General features: G+C 59.8%; 3 protein-coding genes across 8 annotated transcripts; 1 reads left to right on the top strand and 2 right to left on the bottom strand.

Annotated features, from left to right (window-relative positions):
- Positions 1-467: 467 nt before the first annotated feature.
- On the bottom strand, positions 468-4,492 carry POLR3K (RNA polymerase III subunit K). Its single transcript, XM_045784524.2, has 3 exons — positions 4,326-4,492; positions 2,277-2,364; positions 468-1,032 (listed from the first exon to the last, which is right to left on the bottom strand). The coding sequence occupies exons 1-3, from the start codon at positions 4,434-4,436 to the stop codon at positions 905-907; spliced, it is 327 nt and encodes a 108-aa protein (XP_045640480.1). The 5' UTR covers positions 4,437-4,492; the 3' UTR covers positions 468-904.
- A 145-nt stretch (positions 4,493-4,637) lies between these two features.
- SNRNP25 (small nuclear ribonucleoprotein U11/U12 subunit 25) lies at positions 4,638-7,671 on the top strand. Its single transcript, XM_045784250.2, has 5 exons — positions 4,638-4,877; positions 5,907-5,997; positions 6,252-6,357; positions 6,933-7,007; positions 7,472-7,671. Exons 1-5 carry the CDS (start codon positions 4,836-4,838, stop codon positions 7,527-7,529), a joined length of 372 nt encoding a protein of 123 aa, XP_045640206.1. The 5' UTR covers positions 4,638-4,835; the 3' UTR covers positions 7,530-7,671.
- A 616-nt stretch (positions 7,672-8,287) lies between these two features.
- RHBDF1 (rhomboid 5 homolog 1) lies at positions 8,288-25,499 on the bottom strand. Of its 6 annotated transcripts, XM_087854380.1 has the most exons (19): positions 25,297-25,498; positions 15,057-15,197; positions 14,857-14,987; positions 14,490-14,594; positions 13,755-13,968; positions 13,228-13,437; positions 13,033-13,155; positions 12,803-12,960; positions 12,075-12,332; positions 11,847-11,958; positions 11,637-11,711; positions 11,385-11,546; positions 10,587-10,687; positions 10,365-10,428; positions 9,901-9,995; positions 9,646-9,721; positions 9,472-9,572; positions 9,197-9,350; positions 8,288-8,962 (listed from the first exon to the last, which is right to left on the bottom strand). In XM_087854380.1, exons 1-19 carry the CDS (start codon positions 25,300-25,302, stop codon positions 8,543-8,545), a joined length of 2,706 nt encoding a protein of 901 aa, XP_087710506.1. In that variant the 5' UTR covers positions 25,303-25,498; the 3' UTR covers positions 8,288-8,542. The 6 variants fall into 6 exon arrangements, with proteins under 6 accessions (XP_087710506.1, XP_087710494.1, XP_087710511.1 ...); XM_087854368.1 differs by having other exon boundaries at positions 14,857-15,197; positions 25,297-25,499; XM_087854385.1 differs by lacking the exon at positions 14,490-14,594 and having other exon boundaries at positions 25,297-25,496.
- Between the last annotated feature and the right edge of the window lie 1,332 nt (positions 25,500-26,831).

Raw genomic sequence — 26,831 nt, 5'->3', positions numbered from 1 at the left:
AACACAAGTGGGAGGACCAGGCACTGGACTCAGAGCAGAACTCCACAGACTGCTTTAAGAAAATGGCAGAAGCTGGACACGGGGGAAATCGCCAGGTTCGAGAAGGCCAAGCTGGAGAAAATGGAGATGCTGGATAAGAACACCCTGCCAACCAGAGACCACTGAGCAGGAGAAGTGGAGTGAAATTTCCTAAGAACCTAGGGGATTCCCCACTCTCGTCATCTTCGAGACTCCCCAGTCGTGATATGGAGGAAGAAGAGCTACCTGCAAGATGGACAGGAGTGACAAGCTGCAGCGTGGACCCAGGCACCCCGTGCCGATGCCAACAGCCTGCGGGTCTCTGAGGGGACCCCCAGGCTGACTGCCAAATTCTCCAGTGTGCCCTGGGATATTAGAGCAAATTATTTGTATGATTAATGAAAATAAAACACACTTCTTGACAAAAAATAAAAACTGAAAAAGCAGTATTAGACTTTCCATTTTAATTAAATATTCAGAATAGATGGTGATAAAATAAGTTTACAATTTACGGTTAAATACTTAGGGACATCCGATTTACTACATTATAAAATTTTACTTTATTAGTTGTGCAAACGGGGGTACTTATTTAAGAAGCGTGATGGTGAGAGAATGTCAATTAGCCAATACACATACAAGATCGACAAGCAGGCCATTAAACAGAGGACGCTCACTCCGCACACGCCGTCTGGCTGGACATAAATGAGCTCATCCACTGACTGCCAGATGGCCTTCATTTGCTGGCACCCTGGCCAGCTCCCCTGAAGGGGTTAGCTTTTTGCCACACCAGCAAAGATGCTTCCGGACCAACAGTTCACACTCCTGGCTGGGAATCCAGCCTGGGGAACAAGGTAAGCAGACACTGACACGGCTGGGCCTGCCGGCCCTAGTCCCTCCAGCGGTGCCCACACTGAGCATTGCAGCATTTGTAGAAGGTGGTCATTGGCTCGTCTGCAGAGCGGGTCTGAAGCTGCATGAAATAGGCACGAGGGTGTTCGCATTTAGGACACGGCTCTGGCAACGAGGAAAAACAAGTAACCCGCATTATTAAAAAAATAAAAAAATAAAAAGACGCTCATGAGCAAACATACCTGCTAGAAGTAGGTGCTATGGAAAGGCAGCAAAGACCCTCCCGTGGCCCCACTCACATGGCATCCCTTGCCTAGGGTACCTGTACTATGATTTAAGGCTACAATTAGTGGCATCATTCCCACTATGCTCTCACACTGAGGGAATCGAGGAGACCTGGAGAACACGCCAGCTCCCCTCCCTGGGTCCTATTTTTCTTCTCAAATCTGCTTGAAGACTGGCTGAACACCTAACAAGGAAAGTGACTTATGGCTACCCTGTGCATTATGGGGTCCAGTCCCTGCAGATGCTTCTCAGTGCATTTCCATCACTTGGGCCCTCTCACCCTCCCAGAGAAGCCCCCAGTGGACAATGAATCCACTTCCCTTTAAATTTAGGTATCCATTTTGGCAGCAGTTCCCCAGGCTGTTCTTACGAATATCTCACCATACATCCCGCACCTTTACAAGGTGCCTCAAGGCAAAGTGACGTCACTTTGAGAAACTGACCCTAGTCTCAGTAACACCTTCAAACACTCTCAAACACCATTTTGAACATTAGGTACACAATTCTTTTTTTTTTTTTTTTTAAGCAAATTTGCCAATGCTAATTTTACCATATCAGATTTGGACGTTATTCTATAGGGAAAAAAGATCACCCTGCACTGGCTCTTCCTCCACGCTGGACCGCTGTGTGTAGGGCTCTCCTCTGCCCCTCCTCGGTCATGTCTACCTCTTTCAGATATGAAACGAGACTTGAAATCAACACCTGAATGCTCTCTGGCATTAACTTTTAAAAATCTACACCCGAACACACAGATCATATTGTTTTCCTGAGGCTCTGACTTTTGTGACTCCTGTCACTGTTGCTATCATCATAGCTACCACCTGCGGAGCGCACTGGATGCCAAATGCTGTCTGACTCACTTCACGCTCTCACATTCAGTGAATACGGAATAGCCGCAGAGAGGGCAAGGGAGGCCACCAAGGTCGTAAAATGTTAGGTGGTCACTTTGAGACCCTAAGCCAAGCCTGTACAACTCTGGGCTTGTGCCAATATTGTCTGTCTAAGGGAAAAATACACAGACTTTCTATTTTTGGAAGCTCCCTTCCTCAGAGTGCATCACAGACTCAGACACTGCAGCCTCACACTTCTCCACAGCGCAGTTCACAGAAAAGGTTCCTTCTCACCTGCGGTGGAGTCAACATTCTCCCAGGCAGCCGCTCCACCAAGCACATCATCCACTTCCTTCAGCTTGGGGTACTTCCGGTTTGTTACCTAACAAACAACAGCAGGTCTTCAGGCTCCAAGGAAGCAGAGAGTACAAACCCGGGCCACCAAATCGCACCGTCCACCAAGACTTACTTCCTTCAACACACACCGAAGGGACATTTAAAGATTCCAAAGTTTCTGCTCTCACAGAGCAGGACTCACCACTGGAATTTAAAGAATCCAGGTTTAGGATGCTGCCCAAAAGAGGAAGATTCAGCAGTGTGCAGTCATTCTTAGAAAATGTGTTGTAGAGGCACCTGGGGGGCTCAGTGGGTGAAGCGTCTGCCTTCGGCTCAGGTCATGATCCCAGGGTCCTGGGATCGAGTCCCGCATCGGGCTCCCTGCTCACTGGCGAGCCTGCTTCTCCCTCTCCCTCTGCTCCTCCTCCCCATGCTCATGCTCACTCTATTTCAAATAAATAAAACCTCTTTAAAAAAGTAAAAAAGAAAGAAAATGTACTGTAAACCCTAAGGAGTAAGTGTGGAAGCAGGCGAAATGTCAGCAGCGTTCCTGTTCTCGGGCTACTGAACGCAACAGCCTGGTACAAGCAGGATCCCATGATTCCCACAAGCAGGGCATAGGTTAGGAACTTTCAAAGGATGCAAGCGTAGGTCCCTCTTCCTGCACCTGGCGATGACTAGCAGAAACATCCCACCCCTCCCTTACCATGTCTGCCTCCCTGCGTGTCTACATGTCGGGGAGGGTGCGGGCCTGCTTTATGGCTTCAAGATACTTGCCATCCCTTTGTACTCCTTTCCCAGACTTTGAGGCATCTATCCTTGCTTTTCTGATAAAAAAAATAAAATAAGAGCTATGTGCAGAATTCAGCTGCTGCTGCTCTCCCTCACAGAGGCAGTCTTGCACAGCCGCTCAGGGCGGTGTCTGACAACTTCATTTCAGTACAGTGACGACACAGCAGTGAGAAGATCTCTGCAAGGACTGGATGACACACCAAGAGCAGGAAGGAAAACCTGGCAGGTGGGACCCTCCCCTTCTCCCACACTTCTAGGGTGCTAGATTACCCGAGATGAGAGAAACACAACTAAAGCCAAAGAGCACCACTTGGCTGGAGGGCCCAGCCAGAGCTTTCAAAGGACATCACACTTGGCTTTCTCCCCAAGTTTCGCCAAATATCGTTGAAATTTCAGGGTTACCTAAGAGTTCACTCTTCCCTCAGTTTCAGATCCTAAACTCCCCAAACACAGCATTATGGTGGAGTAGTATGCAAACATGAAGAAGTTATCTACTTCTAAGAAGCAGAAACGTGCTAACAAACACAGATTATTACGGGAACAAAAGTTATAATACCGAAAGCATTATTCACGTATTGCACATCCACTACATCCTACGTTCGGATCAGAACATAAGAGGCAACAAAACAGAAAATCCCTGCCCTCCTAAACCTTACGTCCCAGTACTGATAAAGCACGTAAGTAAGTCGCACAGTATACTGGAAGGTAATGAATTCTATGGAAAAAATAAAATAAAACAGGGAAGACGGATAAAATGGGGGGAGGAGCTGAAGTTTTAAACCGAGCCATCATTTAAGTAAAGACAGGACCAACGAGGGGCACGGCTACCCAGGGGAAAAGTACACCGAGCAGCCCGCGTGTGCAAAGGCCCCGGCAGCAGGGGCACGTGCGCGATGGAGACTGGGGACGACGCGTGCACTGGAACTCGCCACCGGACACGCAAGGTCGTGGGGAGGCTGGTGTCTCGGGAGTGCGCGGGGCAGCTGCTGAGGTTTTCCGCGCAGAGAACGGACTTGACCCCTTGGGCCGCTGCCATGAACGCAGCGCAGGGAGCGCGCGCGGGGCCGGGAGCCCCAGGGCGAGGTTAGGACCGCAGCGCGGGGGAGACGACCGGGCGGAGCCCGAGGGGGCGGCATCGCGGACGGACAAACGGCCCATCCCAGGTGCACCCTGTAGCCGACGGGCAGAGGCGGACTCGGGGCTGGCGGGCCGCACCTTGCGGGTGATGTTGTGCACGTAGGGGCAGGTGTTGCAGGCGAAACGGTGGCAGCGCTGTCCCTCCTCCACGATCAGCCCATTCCCGCAGCCTGGGCAGAAGAGCAGCATAGCACCGACGCGGCCCCGCAGGCTCCCGGCAACCCCTGCGGCCGCCGGACTGCGTCGCTAGGCCCGCCTCGAGCTCCCATTGGTCCGGGCAGCTGCCCCACCCCCCCCGGCCGGCCAATGCACAGGCCGGTTTCGCGCTCCCAGCAACCACTGCGGCAGACGGCCTCGAGCTTCTCATTGGTCCTCGTGGCAGCCCCGCCCCCTCCCCCTCCCAGTGGCGGAGCTGCGGTCCCCGTCTCGGTTGCGTGCGCGCAGCTGCGGTGCGGGGGCAGCGCGGGAGCGGGAGGCGCTCTGGAGCCCGCCGAGGCGGAGGCGGCCGTGCGGCCCGAGGACGATGAGGACGAAGAGGAGGCCTTGCCGCACTCCGAGGCGGTGGACGTGTTCCAGGAGGGTCTCGCCATGGTCGTGCAGGACCCGCTGCTCTGCGACCTACCGATCCAGGTGCGCGCGGGCGGGGGGCCGCCGGGGTCGTTCCCCCACGGCCGGGGCGCCGACGGGCCTCGGGAGGCCCTGGTGGGGGGCTGCGGCCCAGAGGCCTCAAGAAGGCGCTTCTGGGCTCCGACGAAGGTCTTAACCGGGCTGGGCGCGGGGGCGCGCGAGGCTCTCACCTGGCGCGCAGAATTGAAGCGGGCGCGCGGAAAACACTGGTCGGGAAACATGACCTTTTAATACACTGTTTCCAGAACTCAGCGGTCGTGGAAAGTCTATGGCAAACGGAACAGTGAAACTTTATGTAAAAGACAAGTTCGGTATTGATGGCGTTTCGTTTATCAGCCGTCAGTATGGCTCGGCACAGTCCTGTCTTTAAATCTTCACTGTTTTGCCCATCTTGAGTTTGGAAGTTCACTTGGACTTTTTTTTTTTTAAGTTGTATTAAAATGTTTATCATGAGGGGAGGGGGGTGGGGGAATGGGATAGACCGGTGATGGGTAGTAAGGAGGGCACGTATTGCATGGTGCACTGGGTGTTATACACAACTAATGAATCATCGAGCCTTACATCGAAAACCGGGGATGTACTGTATGGTGACTAACATAATATAATAAAAAATCATTATTAATAAAAAATAAATAAATAAATAAATAAAATAAAATGTTTATCATTATTGGGTTTTTTTTGGTGCGCTGGTAAATCCTGCACCCCTGCCTCAGCTCAAGGTCGTCCTGGGCCCTGGACTGACAGTGTTCTTACTCCTGCTCAGCAGCAGAACCCAGATCCGATCCTCATCCTCCCGTCTCTGTACTCTTCTTTTCCCGAGCTTTTATCCATTTTGGACATTAAATACAAAATGTGGGTGGAACTGGGACACCCTAACGTAGAACCAAGAAATCTCTCTTGTCCTTCATAAAACACGGTGCTGCTTTTTAGATACTATCAGCTTGTTTTCTTTTGTTGTTGTTTGGATTACTAAAGAGAGCCAAGGCTCCCACCTCCAACCCTTGGGTGGTTTTTTTGTTTTGTTTTTGGTAGGTTACTTTGGAAGAGGTCAATTCCCAAATAGCACTAGAATATGGCCAAGCAATGACAGTCCGAGTGTGCAAGATGGATGGAGAAATAATGCGTAAGTGCTCACCTTCTCCCTTTGGACCTTGCAGTGTGAGCTTTCACCCAGGCAAGATGCTGACATGGCTGCCGGGGGTGGGGGGGGGGACACTCAGGGCCATGTCCAAGGGTATTGGGCCAACCACAAGTCTCCTCCACCCGATTTGAGTCTCTGTCCAGAACCGTCTGGACAGAGCTTCTGGGTCCCTTTCCTGATGTCCGAGGCTGTGGCTGTGGATGCCCACCATGGCTGTTCTCCCATTTGTGTTGCAGCTGTGGTTGTGGTACAGAACGCCACAGTCCTGGACCTGAAGAAGGCCATTCAGAGATACGTGCAACTCAGGCAGGAGCGCGAAGGGGGCATTCAGCACATCAGCTGGTAAGTGGAGCAGCGGGAAGGGCAGGTGGTGCATGAGCACCTGTCGCATGTGTGCCACAAAGTACCAGTTGAGTTCTGAGTTCCCCATCCCGAGGCTTCAGGCATGGTGGGTGCCTCCGTGCTTGGGAGTCCTGTCTCATTTGCTCTTTCATCCACATCACCCCACCTGGGCAGCTGGGTTTCTTAAATGGGGGGCATCTCAGGGCATTTCCAGTATCTGTTAAGTGGTCTCCCTAGTTACAGATGGGGCAGTTGTCAGTGGCCCCACCCCATCTTCACTTGGGTGCTCTCCTCATGCCCGTTGGGTCAGGTGTTCGTTGTTTGTGTCTCGGCACTGCCCCCTATTTCATTAGTGAGGTGCCTTTGGTCCCCAGCTGCCCTTTGAGCACTGCCTCCCTAGGGCTGCCTCAGGCCTGGTGCATACATGGTACAGGAAAGGCCAGGAAGAGGCCGCCTGCCCTGGGCCCCCCTAGAGCTGAGCATCTTGAGCCCATCTCACTCACATGCAGCCCCTGCGTCCCAGCTGCCGGTCACCCTGCTTGTGGTTTACCTGAATCCTCACCTGAATTTTGCAGGTCCTATGTGTGGAGGACCTACTACCTGACCTCCGCAGGAGAGAAGCTCACAGAGGACAGGAAGAAGCTTCGAGAGTAAGTTCAGGCCACATTTTGAGCCGCAGGGAGGCATCTGGTCTATTGCCCTCTAGTTGCCCAAGCTCTGCCAGAGGGTTGGGGCCTCTTCCCAGGAAGGAGGAGTCTTAAATCAGTTACTGGGGAATTTGCAAGACCTGGAGAGTCCCTGGCTGGACTGATACCCTCCTGCAAGGAGGTTCCTGGGGGCCCTCCCTGTTGGAATGGGGAGGGATAGGGGCAGTGTGAACAGTGCTCACCCCTGGCAGTGAAGAGCTTCCCAGAGCCTGAGGAAGGCAGTGTGTGTGCAGGTAAGAGGCTGCCCACTGGCCCAATGGAGGTCTGTGAGAGGATGGCCACTGCCACTTCCTCACCTTGCTGGACACAATGCTCTGCCTACCCGTTCTTGGTCCCTCCCAAGTCTCAGGTGAGGAGTCAGACATACCTTCTGCAGATTACACATTATAGCTCTCCTTCTTTTCCAGTTACGGTATCCGGAATCGGGATGAAGTGTCCTTCATCAAAAAGCTGAGGCAAAAATGACCCTCCAGACAAGGACAGCTCTGTGCTGGTGGCCTGTAGCCAGCTGGGAAACAGCTGAGCCCTAGGTCCAAACAACCTATCACGTGGCAAATGGGCCTGGCCCTGTGTACAAAATAAATCTACTTGCTTCTTAGTTCGAAAAGTCCGAAAGCCACAGTACCTGGGGCAGGAGGGACCGCTGCTGCCCAGTTACAGACGGCAGACAAGGGCAGAAAACGGTGCAGGTGAGTCCTAAGGTCTAAGATGCTTCATTTGAGCTCTGCGGCCACACCATCCGCTGGCCATGAGACCCTTTCACTGTGATTTCTACGGCAAGGGGAAATAAAAGCAGATGGCCGGCTTCCTTTGTGTGCTTGTGGGGAAATAAGGGCCTTGCATCCAACAGTATGTGGGTGAGGTGTTGAGCCTCAGCTCACAGGGTTCACCTGTAGCAACACCCTTCACCCTTTGGCAGCCTGTGCCTGAACTGGGAACTGCGGCTAGAGAGGGAAGGCTGGGGTCAGGGTGCTTCTCCATGCTGAGGGGGAAATGGGACAGCACAGCCGTGGGTTCTCCTCTCATTGTCAGCTTCCAGTCACCGTAAGGAAGGGGGACAAGATACAGCCATCCACCTGGCTGAGGGACTTCACTGGGAGGTGTATTTGACGCTTAGTTCCCTGTTCTGGGGAACTGTAAGCGGGAGGGGAGGGTGGGGAAGAGGCCTGAAGGACCTCCCTCCACAGCCCTAGCCAGAAACCAGAAAGAGGAGGCAGCTCTGATAAGTTAGTGGCAGCTAAAACGCTCCCGGTCCATTTATTGGCCACATGAGGTGGTCGTCAAGAAACTAGTTAGAAGGTAATCGTGGGAACTAGTGTAATAAATGCCCTGAAGTACGAGGAGTTCACCAGCGGTGAACAAGGCACAAGAGGTCAGGGTTCAGCAAACAGGCAGGCCGAGTCCCGTGGCCCATGAGGCTGGGGCGGACCGTGTGCCTGGCTCTGGCCTGCAGCACACGGCCCCGTGCCCCGGCCCGCTCAGTGGAGCTGGGCGTCCAGCTCGTACTTCTCACAGAACTTGTCAGTGAAGGGGATGCAGGTGAGGAACTCACACCACTCACAGCGGACAGGGTAGAAGTAAAAGAGGACCACCAGGCCGGCCAGGAGGCCCAGGAAGACCACCTGAAAGACGATGATCTGGCAGCGCTTGCGGTACAGGTCAAACTTGCCGAAGCTGATGTAGGGCAGGAAGGCAAAGGACAGGAAGAGGCCGCTGACGAAGCCCGAGATGTGAGCGAAGTTGTCGATCCAGGGCAGCAGCCCAAAGGTGAACAGGAAGAGGACCACAGCCGACAGCTTGAAGAAGGCGCGCCAGGGCCGTGCCAGGACCTGCCAGCTCTGGAAAAGCTCCACGAACAGGCAGGCCAGGATGCCAAACTGCGAGCCGGCTGGGCCCACCTGGCGACAGTGTGGGTGGCGGTGAGCTGCTGAGGCTGAGCAGACCCACCCCACCCCACCCTGGACCCAGAGCCCCATCTCCCCCTCCCGCTTCCCATGGCCCAGAGCACATCAAGATGAGGAGCCAAAAGGAGATGCTCCCAGGCTGGACTCCAGGGATCCGAACTCGGGACCCAGTTTATGATGGGCAGAGGGTACACGTGGGAGGGTCCCCACCCTGGGGGACAGCCTTACCTCCGCCCGGTATGGCAGGAAAATGGCACTGGCCAGGTTACCAGTGACACCACTCAACAGATAGATGATGGCGATGCGGTGCCAGCCTGCCAACTTCTCCAGGTCCCGCAGGACGGTCATCTGGAAGCAGACGGACACCAGGCAGTGCAGGATCCTATGGGGGGGGGGGTGTCAGTGGGGAGGCCACCCCTTCACCCTCTCTGGCCAGCCACTCCTAGGGGCCCTGGGACCACCCACCCCACCTACCCCTGCTCAGCCCACATGTTATCACTTGCCCAGCGTGCAAGAAGAGGGACAGCCACAGGCGGTAGAACTGGTCGGGCACCTCAGGGTTGAGGAAGGGCAGGAGCCCACACACGTCATCCATGCAGTGCACCTGTGCGGAGTGGCCCATCAGCACCCACTGTGGCTGGGGGGAGAGGGGAGGGACACTCACCCTAGAGGCCTACCTGTGAGCACAGCGTGGCCTCCTCGTGGAAGTAGCCCCTCATGAAGTCACAGTACTCGCGGGAGGTGATCTCACACCTGGAAGGTCAGGCCACAGTCAAGAGGACTTGGAGAGGGGACTGCTGGGGCCCAGGGGCAGAGGCACCCGACTGCCACCCAGGCCCCTTGGTATCTTGGGTTATGGCAGAACTTGGTGAGGGAGAGGGACCCAGGGCAATCTTCCGCGCCCACGATGGGCTGCACACAAGCGCACCTACCTGCCCTTTGTGCCAATGCAGCAGGGCCGGCCTGTGATGACACAGTCCATGTGCGGGTGGTTGGTGTGGTTCCCGGCGCTGTTTTTGGTGCAGATCTGGGTCACAAATGGGGGTGAGCTGGGTTAGGGCCTCCCCCAACCCTGGACCCCACGCCATGCTTGGGGATTGGGGCAAAATGCACAGGTCCCAGCATAGGAAACCGGGCTCCCTTGGCTTCAGGCATGAGTCTCAGATGAGCCGTGTGTCAAGTTGGAACAATGCTACTTGACCTCCCAACTGGCTACCTGCTCAGAGAAGCAGGTGTTCGTAGGCAGACGGGCTGGGCAAAAGCCAGGGGCACAGCATCTGAATATACAGGGTGGTCCCATGATGGGGCTCTGTCTGGCATCACTAATGGATGAAGTGTGGATTCCTCTCCCATATGGCGAGGGTGATTCCCAAACAACCCTTTTCCTCTGGCTCACCGGCCACTTGGTGATGTCATCTGGCCACTCGTGGGGGTCCTCTGAGGAGGGCTCATCACACACCCTGCATGAACCCAATATGTGGTCAGACCCTGCTTTATCTCCTTAGCATCCACACCTGTCCAACTTGATGACAAGGGGGGGGGCTACACCCTCTTTCCCCACACCCCAAAGAGCCATGAACAAAGATGGTAAGGGGGGGCGGGGTGCAGCAAGACTGACCTGGGGTCCTGGTGGCAGACAGAGCCAAACTGCCTCTTGTGGCCGGCAAGGTCTGGGGCACTGGAGTGGAAGGGCCACTTCACCCACACTGCCAGCGTGGACTGTGGGAGGACACAGGGTCAGACCCTGGTCAGATCCCACCCCTTAACCAGTGCAGTCGACAGGAGGCAGGAATCAGAAGCAGAGCCACTGAGACTCTCGCCCTAACCCACAACCCAGTCTCAATGAAATTACACTCCAGAATGTGCAGGCACGTTGGGAGACTATTAAAAGGAACCCAACAACAGAACTCCTATCGGCTTAAGAACAGAAACAACCACAACCCGGGAACTGGTAATAAACTATAGCACCTCCAGGTAGGATGATGTAATTAAAACTTGGACGGGGGCACCTGGGCGGCTCGGTCGGTTAAGTGTCCGATTCCTGTTTTCAGCGCAGGTCGTGATCTCAGGGTCTTGAGATAGAGGCCGGCTCCGTGTTCAGCAGGGAGTCTGCTCTCCCTCTGCGGCCCACCCCCCTGTGCTTTCTCTAAATACACAAATCTTTTTTAAAAATTTTTTAAACTTGGATGAATCTTTGGGGGGTTTCTTTTAACTGCTGAGTACAAGGACTAAGACGATACCACTTTCGCACAAAAACAAGACCCACACGTGCAGAAGGAGCATGCCCAAATGCCACGCTGCCTGTAACTGTCGTCGGTGATGGGAGAGGCAGGGAATACACGTGAACGGGGGGCCCCTGCTCTGAACCACACACACGCACGCGTGGGCGAGTGCGCGGCGGCAACAGGGCACCCACCGAGCACTCCTCTTCCGACGTCTGCACGCAGCCCGACCGGTCGTTGCGCACGCAGCAGGCTGAGTGCTTCTCACGCTCCCGCGCGGCGCGGATGAAACTGTGCACCTGCGGGTCCTGGCGCATGCAGGGCGAGAACTTGGCACCCAGGTGAATGAGAGCCTCCTGCGGACGAGTGGGATGTGCAGCGGTGGCCCGGGCCCCCTGCCAGCCCAGGGTTCCCACCCTCCGACACCCACGAGGCCCTGCCCTCACCGAGCTGGGCCCGATCCAGAAGTTCTCCTGCTGCACATACTTGACGTTCTCATAGACCCCGCGGTTCCGCAGGACCTGGAAGGTGGAGATAAGAGATCAGACAGAACCCACTCTGGCCCTCTCCTCCCAGGGTGAAGCAGGAGGGAGTTCAGAGCCAAGACTCCAGACTCCACGGGGCGGGGCGGGGCTGGAAAGGGTGCCAGCGCTCACCGAGTCCACGGTCTCATGCTGCGAGAAGCCCACGGGCGCGATGCCATAGATGCACACGGCTAGAATGGTGACGAGCGAATGCACGAAGGTGAGCCAGTAGGTGAAGAAGGGCCTGCAGGGCAGAGCGTCAGCAGAGGCGACATCCCCAACCCACAGAACCCGCCCCCAACCTGGAGCTTTGCCTGCTTGGAGCTGCGTCCCACCCCCACACTCCCACCCCATGCCTACCTGTGGTCGTCCATGTCCTCGATCTGACGTTTGACGTAGCTGTCGATACGCTTGCGGTAAGTGCGGTTGGTCAGCCGGCCTACCATGCCCAGCCCGTAGGGCCGCTTCTCCCTGGCAAAGAACTTGCGCACCGGCATCGCGATGCGCTGGCCCCGCCGCTGACCCGCCGTGCTCACTACCTCCTGCCGCAGCCGCACCTTGGGCTGTGGGGCCGCTGCTCCACCCTCCTTCTGCTTCCGCCAGCCTCGTTCTAGGGGCCTGGGGGAAGGGGCGCAGTCACCCCCCGCCCTAGACACCCCACCCGCTGCAATCCCTCGTGGACGACGGTGACCCTCCCACTCTGTCCTGCTCCCATCTAGCCGTGAAGGCACTAAGCATTCAGCCTCCTGCTCGGCAGGAAAAGCAATCCTGAGCCCCTCTGGGGTTGGAAGAGGTGGAAGCTGACCTATGTGAGGGTCCTGGACAACCCACAGGCATTAATTACAACACCCCCTTCTCCCTGCAGGATTCCGTGCAGCTCGTGGGTTCTAGATCATGCTCCTGTCCCGAGCTGGGCAGCTGAGGCACGGAGGGCGCCCAGCCCTGGGTCCCACAAGCACAGTGCAGCAGCTGGGCTCACAATCCACGAGGCAACTCCTTCCCTTGGCCCTCCAAGGCATCAGTGTCCCAGGGCCCAGCTGCTCCTGGCAGCCAAAGGTCTGAGCCCCACTTGGGCCAGCAGCACTCACAGCATCAGGTGGCTGCGCTCGAGCTCACTCCGGTCCAGGGCCCCACCCGTGAGGTCGGCCTGCTCCGCGGCTTTCTCCCAGTCCTTGAGCGCTGCCTCTGACGGGGACTCGAACACCTCGTCTGGGTACGTGGACAGCTCCTCATGGAGGACTCCTTCCTGAGCAAACACATGCGATCAGGGTGGGACATGCAGACAGAGGGATCGTGGGTGATGCCCCTGTGCTCTTACCCGGGCAAAGAAGGACGTGTCCAGCTCGTCGGGGAAGTCTGCCGTGTCCTCCTCCAGGAAGCTGGCGGGAGTGAAGCTTCGGCGCTGTACCCGGCGCAGCGTGCCGTCCCTAACAGAGCGGCCCTGCCAGCAAGGAGGTGAGCGTGCAGCGTGGTGGCCGCTGAGTTCCCACCCCACCCCAGCCCCTACACCCACCTTCACCAGGGCCGCAGCTGCCCGGAAACTCATCTTGGCCACCGATTCGCGCTTGCGTCGCCGCGGGAGCCGGCTGAAGCCTGAGCGGGAGCTGGAGAAGGAGCAGAGGGAAGCGGCACCAGGCGTGACAGGTGTGTGCGGGGTACTCAGGCCGTCGGCCGTGTCATCCGCCACGCGGAAGGCCCGGCCCCGGGCCAGGGGGTCTATGATCTGGCAGATGGAAGGAGACGGAAGGGTCAAGGCCTGGGTCATCGCTCCCTGTCCTCACCTATAGTGCCTTTACACTGCTCTTCATCCTGGCATGGTCTCACATCCCGAGACGGGCCCTGTGGTACGGTCCCAGGACCCTGTCCCCTCCGCCGGCCCCGGGTCCCCGAGGGTATCTTAGGTACCTCGCTGGGCCCATCTGACCACCCTCCCACGCCACGAGCTCTGCGGAGTCTCCTGTGTTCAGGCCGGCTCTGTCCCCAGCCCCGGCCGGGGGGGCAGAAGGAGGGGCTGGTAGGAGGCAGCAGGGGCGGGCATACCTTCTGCATGCCCAGCTGGCACGGGCCCACATACAGGGGAGGGGGCGTCTCCGTGCTGGCCAGAGACACGTTGTCCTGGCTGGGCAGGTCCAGCTCCCGGAGGACCTGCGGCTTCAGCTTCCCGTAGCGCTGGCTGCAGTGCCGGATGCTCTTGCGCTGCCACTTCTGGGTGCTGTCGCTGTCCTTGCTCACCCCGAACCAGTCGGCGGTGCCCCTGCCACGGGAGGGCCTCAGCAAGGGGGAGCCAGCCTTCCCCCAGATGCCCCCCTCCTGGAGCCTCCAGCCACTCCAGGGTCCAGGTGGGCTGGCTCTAATTAAGAGGACGAATGGGTTCCGGCCCTGGCCACCCCCTAAACAATGAGCCACCTCCAAATTCCCATGAGAACTGCAGAGGACGGGCCTTGCCCAAGTGAGTCTTTTACACGGATCCTCAACCCAGCACAGAGAGGGGTTCACAGGGAGACATTGAGCCCACAGACGGCACGCAGCGCTCAGCCCTTAGCCAGAGAGCTTGGTCCCGGGCAGCAGCTTGACCTCAGACACCACAGAACTCAGGCAGTGGGCACTGCAAGCCCAGACAAGCTGTCCAGACTGCTTGGACATGCAAGGGAAAACACCACCAGCACCTCCTGTTAGAAGCCCCGGGGAACACCAACAGCACCGGCAGCTCCCAAGAGATCACAAGCCATGCACACGCCACCTGATGTCCACACACTCATGCCCGGCCCCAGGTACCTGAGCAGGGACCGAGAGAGAGACCGGCGCTGTGGGAGAGCCCTGCGGGCAGCAGGGGGACCCAAGAGGGGCAGAGTATGGACACGCCCAAAGCGCACCTGTCGGCTGTTCAGGGGCCAGAGCATTGGGACGGGAGAGACAGAGAAGGAGAGAGCGAGTGCTGGAGGGGAGCAGACAAGCTGGTAGGTGGACAGCAGTCGGTCCCCAGAGCAGAAGGAGAACAGGGTGACGTGGGGAACAAGATCGAGGAGAAAGCCGAGGCGGGAGGGACCCCGGCTCCATTCCCAGCCCCGGTACCCAGAGGGGACATTTGTGCCTACCTCTGTCCCCCAGCCCCCACGTGGCGGAGCCGATGGCAGTGGCGTACCTGCGGATGGTCTGTGTGATGGACGTCTGGCGCTGCAGGGCCGGCCGCCGGAGCTCATGGTGGGGCGAGGGGACGTGGGCGGTCTCGGCAGGCATGCTCACACTCCGCAAGAAAGCCTGGCGTCTCAGGGGCTGGGCGGTGGGCTCACAGTGAGGAGGCTGGACGGGGCACCCCCACGGCCCCTGCCGGCCAGGGCCTACCTGGAAGAAGCTGGGCTCCTCTGCCGCCGGGGGCAACGCAGACGGGATGTCCAGCCTTAGCCAGGGTGGCTTCTTGCGCTGTAGACTGCTTGTGCTGTCCCTGCGAGCCTCACTCATGGCGCCGGGGGGGACAAGGCAGGCCTGGGGGGGGGGGTGTCACTCAGTAACGGTGCTCACAGCCCTCACAAGGTTCCCTGGGCCCAGGGATGGTCTTGGGCCCTGACGCCGGAGCGAGTCCTTTTCCGTGCTCCGTGCCTGCACCATTCATCCCAAGAGACACTGCGGGCACCAACGAGACCCGCAGACAGTGCAAACCCATTCGTGTCGGAACAGAAACTCGTGACATCCTGGAGCACCTGCTAGGAGCCGCTCCTAGGTGCTGAGGGACACACTGGGGGAAAACAAGGAAACAACAGACTAAACCCTTGCCTTCCTGGAGCTTACGGTCCACACAGACAGTAACCCCATAAGTAAGTGCGGGGGGCCTCGGTGCCCGGTTTGTGAAGCGTCCGACTCCAGCTCAGGTCGTGGTCTTGGGGATCGAGCCCCACGTCCCATGTGGGCTCCCTGCTCAGTGGGGAGTCCGCTAGTCCCTCTGCCCCTCCCCTTGCTTGTACTCAGCTCGCTCTCTCTCAAATGAATCATTAATCTTAAAAAAACCAAACCTACAAGTAGATACGGTATGTTGAGCCGCGATGCCCCCATAAGGTGACATCTAGCAAAGCCTGGAAGGTCACGGTGATGGAGCGGACAGGCCGCGGGGGGCGGAGCGGTTCCTCACACAGGACCCAGCCAGCGGGAGTCCACGTGAGTGTGAGGACACCGGCAGGCTGAGGGTCGCGCCCCCGTCTGCACAGGCGGCAGATCGCAAGCCCGTCTGGCCCAGACCTCAGCCTCTTAACCAGCATGCCATGTGCTCCGGAGACAGAGGCGCATCGCACCCACGACGGGGGCGCGACCCCCCATCTCACAGAGGAGATGCCGCCGGCTTTCCAGGTCTGGGAGCTCCCACCTGCCAGGGACCGTCGGAGAACCACGTGGGTGCAAGTGCCGCCGGGACCACCAGGGGGCGCACGCACCCAGGAACAGATACCGCCCCCAGCCCTCCCTCCGCATCGGAGACCCAGGGCAAGGGCCCAGGACCCGGAGCGGAAAGGCCAGGGTCTGACTTGGGCCTCCATTGCCTGGCCATGTGACAGTGAGGCAATGACCGTGTGACCATGGCCTCTTGGGCACTCTACTCCCCGCCTTACAAAAGGTCACTTTCAGGGCAGCTCCGGTTGCCCCCCCCCCCAAAAGAAGGACCACAAGGTGTCTGGAAACAGGAGAGCCAAAGCACACTGTGGGGCACGGACAGCAGGGGAGTGGCCGACCAATACTGGGAGGGAAGAGACCCCAAAATGCCTCCCCTACATCAGAGAGCTTGGGAACCAGACAGACTGTGAAATTCGGGTTGGGGGTGGCGCCTGGGCGGCTCTGACTTCAGCTCAGGTAACGATCTCAGGGTCCTGGAATCGAGCACCACGGTGGAGGGCTCTGCACTCAGCAGGGAGCCTGCTGTCCCTCTGCCCCCCCCCACCACCCCACCCCCGCCCAGCTCGTACTTTCTCTCTCAGATAAATAAAATTCCCACCCCCACACGGACCAGGAGGGCACGAAACGCTGAGAACAGCCCCTCCTGCCCCTCCACAAAACAGAGGCCCCCCCAGGTACTGCCGACAGCTCCTTCTGGCCCTGGACCAACCGCTGGGAATCCACAGGCGGGGTGCGGGGGGGGGGCTGGCCTCTCCAGGAGCCTCCCCAAACATTCCCAGCACCTCCAAGCGATATGGGCTGGTTCTCGACTGACTTACGGGGACAAGGAACGTCTGCTAGCTGATTGGCTTACACCAGCACACACATCCATGACCCTCCCAGCTCCCACTGCCCCCAAGGCCTCTCCTCACAGCCAGCTCCCTCCCATCTCAGGGCTCTAGTCACGCCCCACCCCTGCACATGCACTCTGCCCAAAACTCCACACGTCAAGGACCCACAGCCTTAGTCAGGCTGGCCCCACCCCTGACAGATGCTCCCAGCCCTGGATTCCCCTGGCACAGCTCAGGGGTTCAACCCACGTGTAGACTGTCCTGTTACTGCTGGGCCACAGCATCCAAGACAGGCCTGGTCCAGAGCCACTGTTCGGGAAACATCGGTCATTTCTGAGCACGGGCTGGCAGGGGCCCGCGCTCATGACTTAGAGCGATGAGGGGCTCCTTAAAAAGACCCTTCCCTTGGACCACGAGACGAGGTCAGGGCAGGGACAGCACAAGCAAAGAAGTGGGCAAAGGGTGGTGAGGTGTCCAGGGAGCCTGGACCTACAGCTGGCCCCAGGAACACAAGAGCCACTGAGCTCATGCGGAAGGCACGAGAGCCCTGCCTGTATGCCCAGATAGCCTGCGGTCCCTCACCTCCACCCAAGGCCCTCCTGCTTTGGGGGTGGAGGCGGGAGGGTGCTCCGTAAGCCACAGGGCTCCAGGATCCCCACCCTGCCCCCAGTGCTGCGGGCTCCGGGTCTGCCCCACCCCTCTGTGCATAGTTCCCCACCTGTGCCTCGAGTGGGTGGGAGTCACAGCGGGGGGCGCTCCACAGTGGGCCCCTGGGGTGTGGGGGAGGGGCGGGCCCAGAGGACAAAGAGTCTGGGCTGGGGAGGGGCACATGCCCACCCAGAGGAGACAGTGGCTCAGTGTCCAGGCCTCCCCCAAGCACACAGTGGGCTGTTGTTCCCAGACAGCCCCTCAGGGGGGAATCCCAACAGCATCTCTGCCCTGCTGACCCCCTCCGTGGGGGAAGAAGCCTCAGGCCAGCGAGGGCCTGATCACTCGGGGTCACACATCATCTGAATCACTCTGGCAACAGTCGAGGCTGCCCATCCAGGGCCCAGCCCTATCGGGAGACCCTAACTGGTCACCTAGAAGTGAAGCAGGAGGTGCTGACAACGGCTAAGTGAGTGCTAAGGGTGGGCGCCGAGCCCAGCAAGGGGGCCTGAACAGGGGCAGACGCTACTCGCGGGCACTCCGGGCAATGCAGGACAAGCGTGGGCTCCTGATGAGGGCCCAAGATGGGGCTGAGGGCCGAGGGCCCCGCAGGGACACAGGACCACTAGGGCTGCTTTAAATGGACGGAGAGGAATCAGAGTAGCCACAGCCTCAGGGTGGAGGGCTGGGTGGGACAGGGGCAGGTCCCACTGAAGCCGTTCCTGCCCTGGGAGGAGCGGGACCCTCGGGCTGGCACAGCGCACAGGTAAAAGAGGGGCCAGGAAGTCAGTGGAGGGAAGCCAGGGGAGTGCCTGGCCTGAGACATTGGGCAGACCCTGCTCCCCTTCACCACCTGCAACCCTCTGCAAGCCTCCATTTTTTCATCTGAAATTTAGGGACCACAGCAGTGCCTGGTACACAGCTGACCCAAACCCCCATGCTGGTGACGCCTGCTAGCTCTAGGGAGCTCCCTGAAGGCAGCCACAGGAGGAGCAAGGGGAGGGGAGAAGGAGACCCCAAAAGCGTGTACAACCATGGGAGGCACCGGGAGAAGGAGCCTTCAGAGATGCCCAGTTTGGCAGGGTGTAGCCAAGAGGCAGGAGGAGACTGGGGAGCAGTGTGGCCTGCCCCAGCCCAGCCAGTGGCCAGAGCCATAGTGAGACTGCGTCCTCAGGTGTGAGCAGCAGCCACGGGGCACTCAGGCCTGCTCTGCCAGCTGGCAGGACGATGCCAGCAGGGGCAGCTGGAGGCTGAGGAGAGCCGGGATGGCCCAGCCCCAGGACAAGACCCACCAAGCCCCAGCCCTGCCCTGCCCAGGGGACCGCCTACCGCCAAGGTCAGCTGGAGCAACGGGCCCCACCCCAGGACACCTGCCCAGACGTGTCCCCAGCTCACCTGAGCATGATCCCAGGAGGGGCCAAATCCTCCAGCCTCCACACTAGAACCCTGACCTCTGACCCTCCCTCTTCTGTTTGACCCCTAATCTGATGCCCAACTGTGAGCGGGAATCATTAGCTGCATGGCATCCCAGAAGCAGTGCTTCACCACCACATGCCGCCGCGTAGCAAAGCAGGTCACCTGGCCTCTCTGTGCCTCTTTGTCTCATGTATAAATGGCAACATGCTAAAAATGGTAATGGTCGAGTCCTCAGCCCTCCTCAACTCTCCCAGAGCTTGCCACTATTCGGTGATGCCAACGAGGTCAGAGAACAGTGGCGCAGGCCTGAGACCTAGCTGATGGCCTGCACAGTGCCCTCTGCCAGTCCCCAAGAGGACACATCAATCCCTACCTCACCTTTCACCCATCACAGGACAGACATCACCCCAGACAGGTATGCAGAAGGCCAATAACACAACGAGAGGCTCCGTGCTGCAGGAGGCCCCGAAGGCACGGGAATCCCTGGTGATAATGACACTCCAGGACCTAAGTACAGAGGGCAGGGCAGAGGGAGCACTAGCCCTGGGGACAGGTGCTGCCCAAAGGCTCAACAGGCACGGATGGACCTGGGGATCACCACAACCAGAATCCAAGCACCGGATCCCACTGGCTCCGACGGAGGCCGACGGGGTGAATACATCCCAGGCTGGAGAGCCCCAAGGCTCAGAGAGGCTGCAGGTCCATGCCACACAGGCAGTCAGCACGGGCACAAGGGAACAGACTTAGCTATGGCAGATTCTGGCTTCCACAATCTGAGGTCTAGCTGGATGTCAGGATGAAAGCATCCCTCAGCCTGCAGAGGGGAAAGGCCCACGTTCTACCAGCATGCCTGGCTCAAGGACAGATGAGCCGTCGGGCCACCAGTCAGCACCCCCAGAAGTTCCCCCACTAACTTGACACACATGTCCTCCCCAGTGCCCTGAGACCCTTGGGCTTAGGGACCTCCTCCCAGGACGGGCCGGCTCCTGGATAGTACAAGAGAGGTCCCAGGAGGGGAAGCCAAGTCCTCAAGTCTGTTGTAAGAGCAGAAATGGCTTGTCATCAGAAGCCTAGCACACATGCCTGAAACCTGGGCGTCACTGACCCTGCTGACCTATCACGACCCCTGGGAAGGGTCCTCTGTATCCATCTTCCAGATAAGAAAACGGAGGCTTGGAGAGGCCAGTCACCACCTGAGGTCACGGAGCCTCCAAGGGGGTTCAAAGCCTTGGACAATGTCTGCCCCGGAGCTGGGGTCCAAGGGAACCAGTGTGCCTGCCTAGCTGGCCCCGGCCACAGCCCCCCAGGGTGGGGTTAGCCCATCTGGGCCCCCAAGTCCACCGAATCCCAGCCCAGAGCATCTCAGTTCAGGGAGGAGGGGGTCACCCTCAAACACACCCAACCCAGAAAACAGGCAGAAGCCAGGGAATATGATCTTGGGCAGAAAGCGGGTCCTGTCACAGACACCAAAGTAGGGGAACTGGAGCCCGAAGGGGCGCACCTCACATCCATGGAGAGGAGCAACGGGGTGTGTTGCTGGGAGCTGAGGGGACCCTGAGGGAGGGCCCTAAAAGGCAGGGGAGACCTGGGTGACCCCCTCTGAGCCGAGGGCACCCCTAGAATATGAGTTCCCAAGGACAGCAGCTTGGCCGACACTAATGTCGCATGAGGGATGTTGGCATAGCAATTCTCCAGCTCTGCTGCCCTCAGTCGGCCTGCCTGCGCAACGGGCGGCTGGCTGCCTGTTTGGAAGGGTTGGGATGGGGCCAGGGGCCTGGCACCTACAATCTGGAGCCACTTGACTCCTGTGCCCACCTACCAGCCCTGCCCTGTTCTCAGGGAAAAGGACCCAGCTTGCTAGAATGCCCCCTGGTGGCAGGGGGCTCAGCGGAGGGACCTCTTGGCCCCCAGCCAGCTTCGGGGTTCCTCACCTTCCTCCTAATTTCTGGGGGCTCTCTAGGGGGCTGGGGCTGGCTCGAGGGCGGTGGGGAGAACCCAGCATCTGGCTGGGCCAAACCTGAAAAGCCAGTTTCATCCTTGAATCTTCTCAGTCAGGAAGTCCCAAGGTGGGGGACGGGTGGGGGGGGTTCCCAGCACAAGGCTAGGGCCTCCAGATCCAGCCCCGCCCACCCGACAGAGACACACAACCCAAGCTGCACGGAACGCGCTCCGGCCGGGAACCAGCTGGGCCTTGGGCAGGCATGGCTGCGAGATCCCCTGCCCATTCCCCATCCGGCACAAACAAGCCCCCAGCAGGGCAGACAGCCACGCCCTCCCCCGGTGCCCCGAGCACCTGGGGTCCAGCCATCTTTCCTACCAATAGAAAGCCTGCTTGTGGGCACGCCCCCACGCCCCCCACCTCCGCTCTCTTGGCCACTAAGCACAAGGTAAGGGGGCTGTCTTAGGGAGCGGCTCCAGGTCCCTGCAGGTCCCGTACTTACAGAGCGGGAAGACAGAGGCGGTGAAGCGGGAGTAGGGTCAGTGCCCGCCCCTAGCCCCGCGGCGGCTGCTATTATTGGTGACACGACTCCCCTCCCCAGGGACGACGGCTGGGACGGGGATGATCCCGACGAGTCCCACCCTCGGAGCTGGAGTTTCGACTTGGAGCACCACCCACCGGCGGCGGCCGGGAAGCAAAACGTCAGGGGGGGAGGGTGCAGCTCGGAGGGGCCTGGGGACACCCCCGGGCTCCGAGCCCTCCCGCTCCCGGGACCCTCAGCTGCTGGGCGGGGGCTGGAGCCGCGCTGTCCGGCCCCCTCGGGCCGCTGGGACGTGCTAATCCGGCCCCGGGCTATTTTTGCGGCGCGCCGGGCTAGGAATCCCGGGCTGGGCCGCCTCCGCGGGTGGCTCGGGAAACTCCGCGAAGGAAAGTCCGGGCGCCCCGGGCGGGGCCTCGCGCGACCCCGGACCCGGCCCCGGGCCTGGCCCCCGCACCCGGCCCGACTCCCGCCGCTGCCAGCCGCTCTGACAGTGGAGGGCTAGGGACGGGCCCCGCGCGCAGCGGACGCAGCCCCGGAACCCGCCCGGCCCGCGAAGCCCCGCGCCCCCCTCCCGGCGCGCTCACTCACCGCCGCCGCCGGCACCAAGGGGTCGTCGGGGGTCCGGAGGGCTCCGGGGAGGGGCTGCCGCCGCCGGCCGGGAGGGCGCCCGCGCCGAGTCCCCGCCCGCGCGCCCGTCCGGCCCGCCCGCCCGGGAATGCCATGGAGCGAGGGGCGTGCGCGCCGGGGGCGGGCCCGGCCGGAGGGGGCGGCCGCGCTGACTCAGGGCTCAGGAATGCGCGCGGCCCGCCCGGCCCGAGTCACCTCCTCCGGGAAGGCCGCTGGGCTCTGCTCTCCCCTGTGTGGAGCCGCGGGGACAGCTGTGGCTGGGGGTCTTGGGCGCCTTGGCCCGGCAGGGGGGACCTACTGGCCCGACGGGCAGAGCCTCCGCGTCAACGGAAGTCCTGGGCTCCTCAGCCCCTCCCCGACTCTAGGGTGAGGCCTGACCTTATTCTTCCTTGACTTGTGCCTGAGAAAGGGGGGAGAGGGACAGCGGGACAGCGGGACAGCGTCCGTGGATCTCCCGGAAACCCAGCCACCAACCTCCAAAGGCCCACGCTGAATCACTTACCCTCGCTCACCCAGCCCCACGGGAGCGCTCACACTCGCATATCAGCTCGTGCGTTCGTGCACATACTCGAACCACTCACACTACTCACGTATTCACAAACACATTTACACAGTCACACACACACACAACTAAAGTACACACCTTCACAGCCCCTTCCACCCCGTCATACACGTGCGCCCTCCCGTTCGTGTGTTTACACACTGGTGCACACGCACACTCACAGCCAGGGCCGGAGCGGCGCCGTTAGCCCTCCCCAGGCCCCCGTGCTCCCCAGCAGGCACTCCCAGGCCAGGCTGGGCCCACAGCCCCTGCACCCTTCCGAGCAGAGGCACTGTCTGCAGCACCCACTCTGCAGGCTTCCCTCCCAGAGCTCGCCCACTGTCCCCGGCAGGCTCATCCCTGCACTGTAGAGCTGAACACTAAATCACCCATCTGCTTGAGGCTGAGGTGCTGTGGGAATTTCCCAGCATCACTCTCTCTTGACATTGCAGGAGTATGTGGGGCTGAACCACCCAGAGCCCAAGGAAGGGGGGAGGGGAGTGCCAATAGCAGGTATGGGCAGGTCTGACCAGGGGCTGACCACGGCGGCCTCTCTTAGGCCCCTGGAGAAAACACAGTTCTCCTGAGGACACTTTCGCCAGGTGCCAGAACACCTTGGGGCACATGTGGCCCAGCACCTCAAGCCTTGCAGTGCCTACAAAGATGTCCTTGGGCCCTTGGCTGTTCTGGGACCAGGTGGCACTGGCCTTCTCTGAACAGGGTTGCTACCACGGTCAGCAAGTCACGCCGGGCCTGACTGCACACAAGACCGGGTTCTTGACTACGAAGAAAATAACGTTGAGAGCTTGAGGTGGCAGCCAACTTACTGGCTGGCCCTGGAACCTGAGCAAGGGACAGAATCCTTTGATCACATCCTCACCCATACCCGGGGACACAGTGGTGCCTGCACATACTGGGTCTTCTATGAACACAGGCACATCAACACAACTCTTAGGGAGAGGGAGACAACAAAAGCTTCGGAGGAGCTCGAGGAGGACTCCTTCACTGGGGGGTGGGGAAGGGAACTACAGGTGGACTGGGGACACAAGGCGAGAGGGAGGCCACCCGGTGCTGATGCTCATGGCTCTGGCAGCCTACACGTGCCACGCCTCCCATGCCAGGCTCTCGGCCAGACAGGACAGTCTCTCCATACCAGGCATTCTCCGGCATTCTCGACCCCAGCCAGGGATAAGCAGGCCCCGCCCTCCTGGATGCCCAGACTAGGCTGGTAGGGCCAGCGGTGGTGTCCTCCCTGGAGTCCAGGGCCTGGGCTCGCACCCAAAGCATGCCGCGGCTGGGCGTCCAGTGTTGGCAGGCCCCCTCCCGCGGTGGCTGCCGCAGGGTGCCACCCAGACCCGCTTCACGACCCAGACACTCGTTCCCAGCTGCCAGGAGCATCAGCCACGGCTGGCTCACGGCCGGCTCACGGCCAAAATCCCCCTGCAAGGAGTCACCTTCAGTTGACAAGAGCTGCCTTGACGAAATCATGCTCTGTCCCCAGAGAGGGTGGTCTACGCGTTCAGTGACAGGTTAAATGGCCTCCCCCATGTTCATTCAAGTCACCTCTGAAGGGTCCTCTTGGTTTCTGAGCTTAAGTGGGATTCCCAGCAGCCTCCAGGACCCCTCACAGGTGTTGGTCCCAAGGCATCCCCCAGTGTACCCTGGCAGGCAAATCCAGGAATCCCCAGGTTCTCAACCCACCCTGGCATCCTGATCGAGGACCTTGGAATCAAAGGATGGTGCGAGCAGAGGCCTGGACCTAGTCCACACGGACACATGTGTTCCTATCCTTATGCTCTGCCTCATGTCTGCCTCACTGCCCAATGCTCTTGCCATGTGGGGCCCCAAATGGGAAGCCAGCTCCCAGTCTCCTTCCTCTTCCCTCCAGCCCTAGAGAAATGGAAATCAACTACCACTGCCTAGCATGTGAACAGGTGACTGGGGGTGGGTGGCTGTCTGGACCACCCCTGTGGCTATGGACTGCACCCTGAGACTTGAGGGGTAAGATCCCAACCAATAGGAGGAGTCGCCGTCAGCTACCCTGGAATCCTTAGCTCAGCAGGCCAGTTCCTGGGCTTTGGGGAGCCTGGGTGGACCCAGCACCACCCCCTGGCTATTTGGGGAGGAGATGAAGTGGGCCAGGCCAGCCAGGGCCCTGAAGTCACTGACTTATTTCCGAGGCAGCTGCCCTTCTCCATTGCCTCAGTGCATGGCAAGGGGTCCCATAAGTACCTGGGCCCAAGGCTCAACGGCACTGGCGGCACAGCCCCAGAAAGGGAGGAGGCAGCCCCCACACACCTTCTTTGGCTGCCCTCTCTGCCCAAGGAGGCCCTGACCCCCAGCCTGTCAGATGCAGAGAGCCTTGGAGGCCAGCTGGGATAGGAGAACCACTGAGAAGCTGCCAGAGGGCCCTGTGCTGTCCGACATGGAACCCACTGGGCTCTGACCCAACTCTCCCTTCCACAGTGTCAGGGTCCCCACATTAGAGAAAAGGACACTGAGCCAGTGTACTGGATGCCCTGGGACAGCCCTGGTCCTGGAACTGTGGACTCTGTGCTCTCCTTTCTCTGAAGGGTTCAGATGCTGGTGGCCCCTCCACAGGCAGGGCCCAGGGCAGCCCACCCCGGCGCTGATCCCTTTCAAAGCATGAAGGGTATCCTCACCTCCATCTTGCACTGACATCCTCCAACACACCTCCGTGGCCCAGCAGCCGAGCACACTGGGGACAGAGAAGGCGCTAGGCCCCTCTCCCACCAGGACCACCTTCTCCTACCCCCAGCCAGCCTGCCCAACAGGCCACAGTGGGAATGCTCAGCCCATTGCTTCCAGCCTGTGGTGGAGCCTCAGACCACGAACCAGGAAATGGGGGCGGGGCAGAGGAGGGCCCACCCTGGAGAGGTTTCGCCAGCCCCGGCACTCAGGCAGGAACATCTGGAGAAAGTACACATCTGGCACCGGCTCTGCCTCCTCGAGGGCCAGGGCTGTGCTCCGAGCCTCTCTTTCCTCATTCTCAAGGTGGAGAGAAAACACCCCTTCGAGAACGAGTAGACTCCCCATTTTTTCTACAAGGACCACGCACCATTTGTGAAATCAGAATAAAAATTAATACAAATGGCATCCACCCTGCCCCAGCCCTCATCAGGAGGACAGGGCCCAGCGGAGGCCTCAGTTTCCCTCCTAGAGAGAGGAAGAGGGAAAAGGGAGGAGAGCAGGGGAACTGGGCACAAAGGAAGGCAGGAAGCAGGAGTCATTGTTTGGGCAGAATGGCTGCAGGGGGTCAGAAGGAAAGAAAGGGGTGGGAGTCACAACTAGGCCTGCCTTACTAGCACGGATTTATGACACATTGCCCACCCCCGGAAGCCACAAACAGCTGGGTGGCTTCCAGCAGGCAGCTGGAAGGCTTCGGCCCTTCCTCCCCAGGAAGTCCTGGTGGGAGCCCTGAGGGGAGGGGGCCCCGCAGCGCCGCTGGGCCTGGGCCCGGGCCCTGGCTGGATTTCAGCCCTCGGGCTGTTCAGAGGAGGCTCGGAGCTGGACTTGGCTCTGTGCTAGTCTGAGGCCCCACTCTCATGGCCCATTGGGCACTTCCTACCTGATACCATCCTGTACCCAGTGGCTCCCTGAGGCCCCACGGGTACCCCCTCCCAGGGCCAGGGTGACAGAAATCAAAGTGCAGGCCCTGCTCTTCAAGGGTTTCCCCAGGACAGTGGTGGGTGACACAGGAGGGTGGGACTGTGCCTGCCCCAGCAGAAGGGCCCTGCAGGGGACCCTAGAACTACCGAGTGCACAGTGTGTGTGTGCGTGACTCTGCTGGGTGTCACGGCCCCCATTCACCCTGCTGGTCCACTGAGCCACAGGAGGCGGCAGTGTGCCCCCCCACCCCAGCCAACAGCCCTGTGCTTGAACACCCCCCACCCCCAACCCATGGCCCTTCCCTCCTCTGGACCAGGCACTGCCCTGCCCAGACTCTCTTCGCCCCCCCCCCCGCCCCTTGGGGACCCCAATCCGATTTAAGAGACTACAGGCAGGTGGGCGCATCAGAGGAGGGCGGGGCGTTCCCCATACCTCCCCCAGCCGCTGCCCTACGAGCTGCAAGCCGCAAGCCGCAAGCCGCAAGCCGGGCGTTCACGGGTCCCCACAGCCCCAGCCCCGGCTTCGAGCCTCTCGAGGAGGACGGCCACGATCCAGCAAGCCCGCCGAG

Source organism: Ursus americanus, chromosome 2 (genome assembly GCF_024610735.1).
Source record: "Ursus americanus isolate L20-20 chromosome 2, mUrsAme1.1.p, whole genome shotgun sequence".
Taxonomy (NCBI): domain Eukaryota; kingdom Metazoa; phylum Chordata; class Mammalia; order Carnivora; family Ursidae; genus Ursus; species Ursus americanus.
This window is presented reverse-complemented; position numbering and strand designations above follow the sequence as displayed.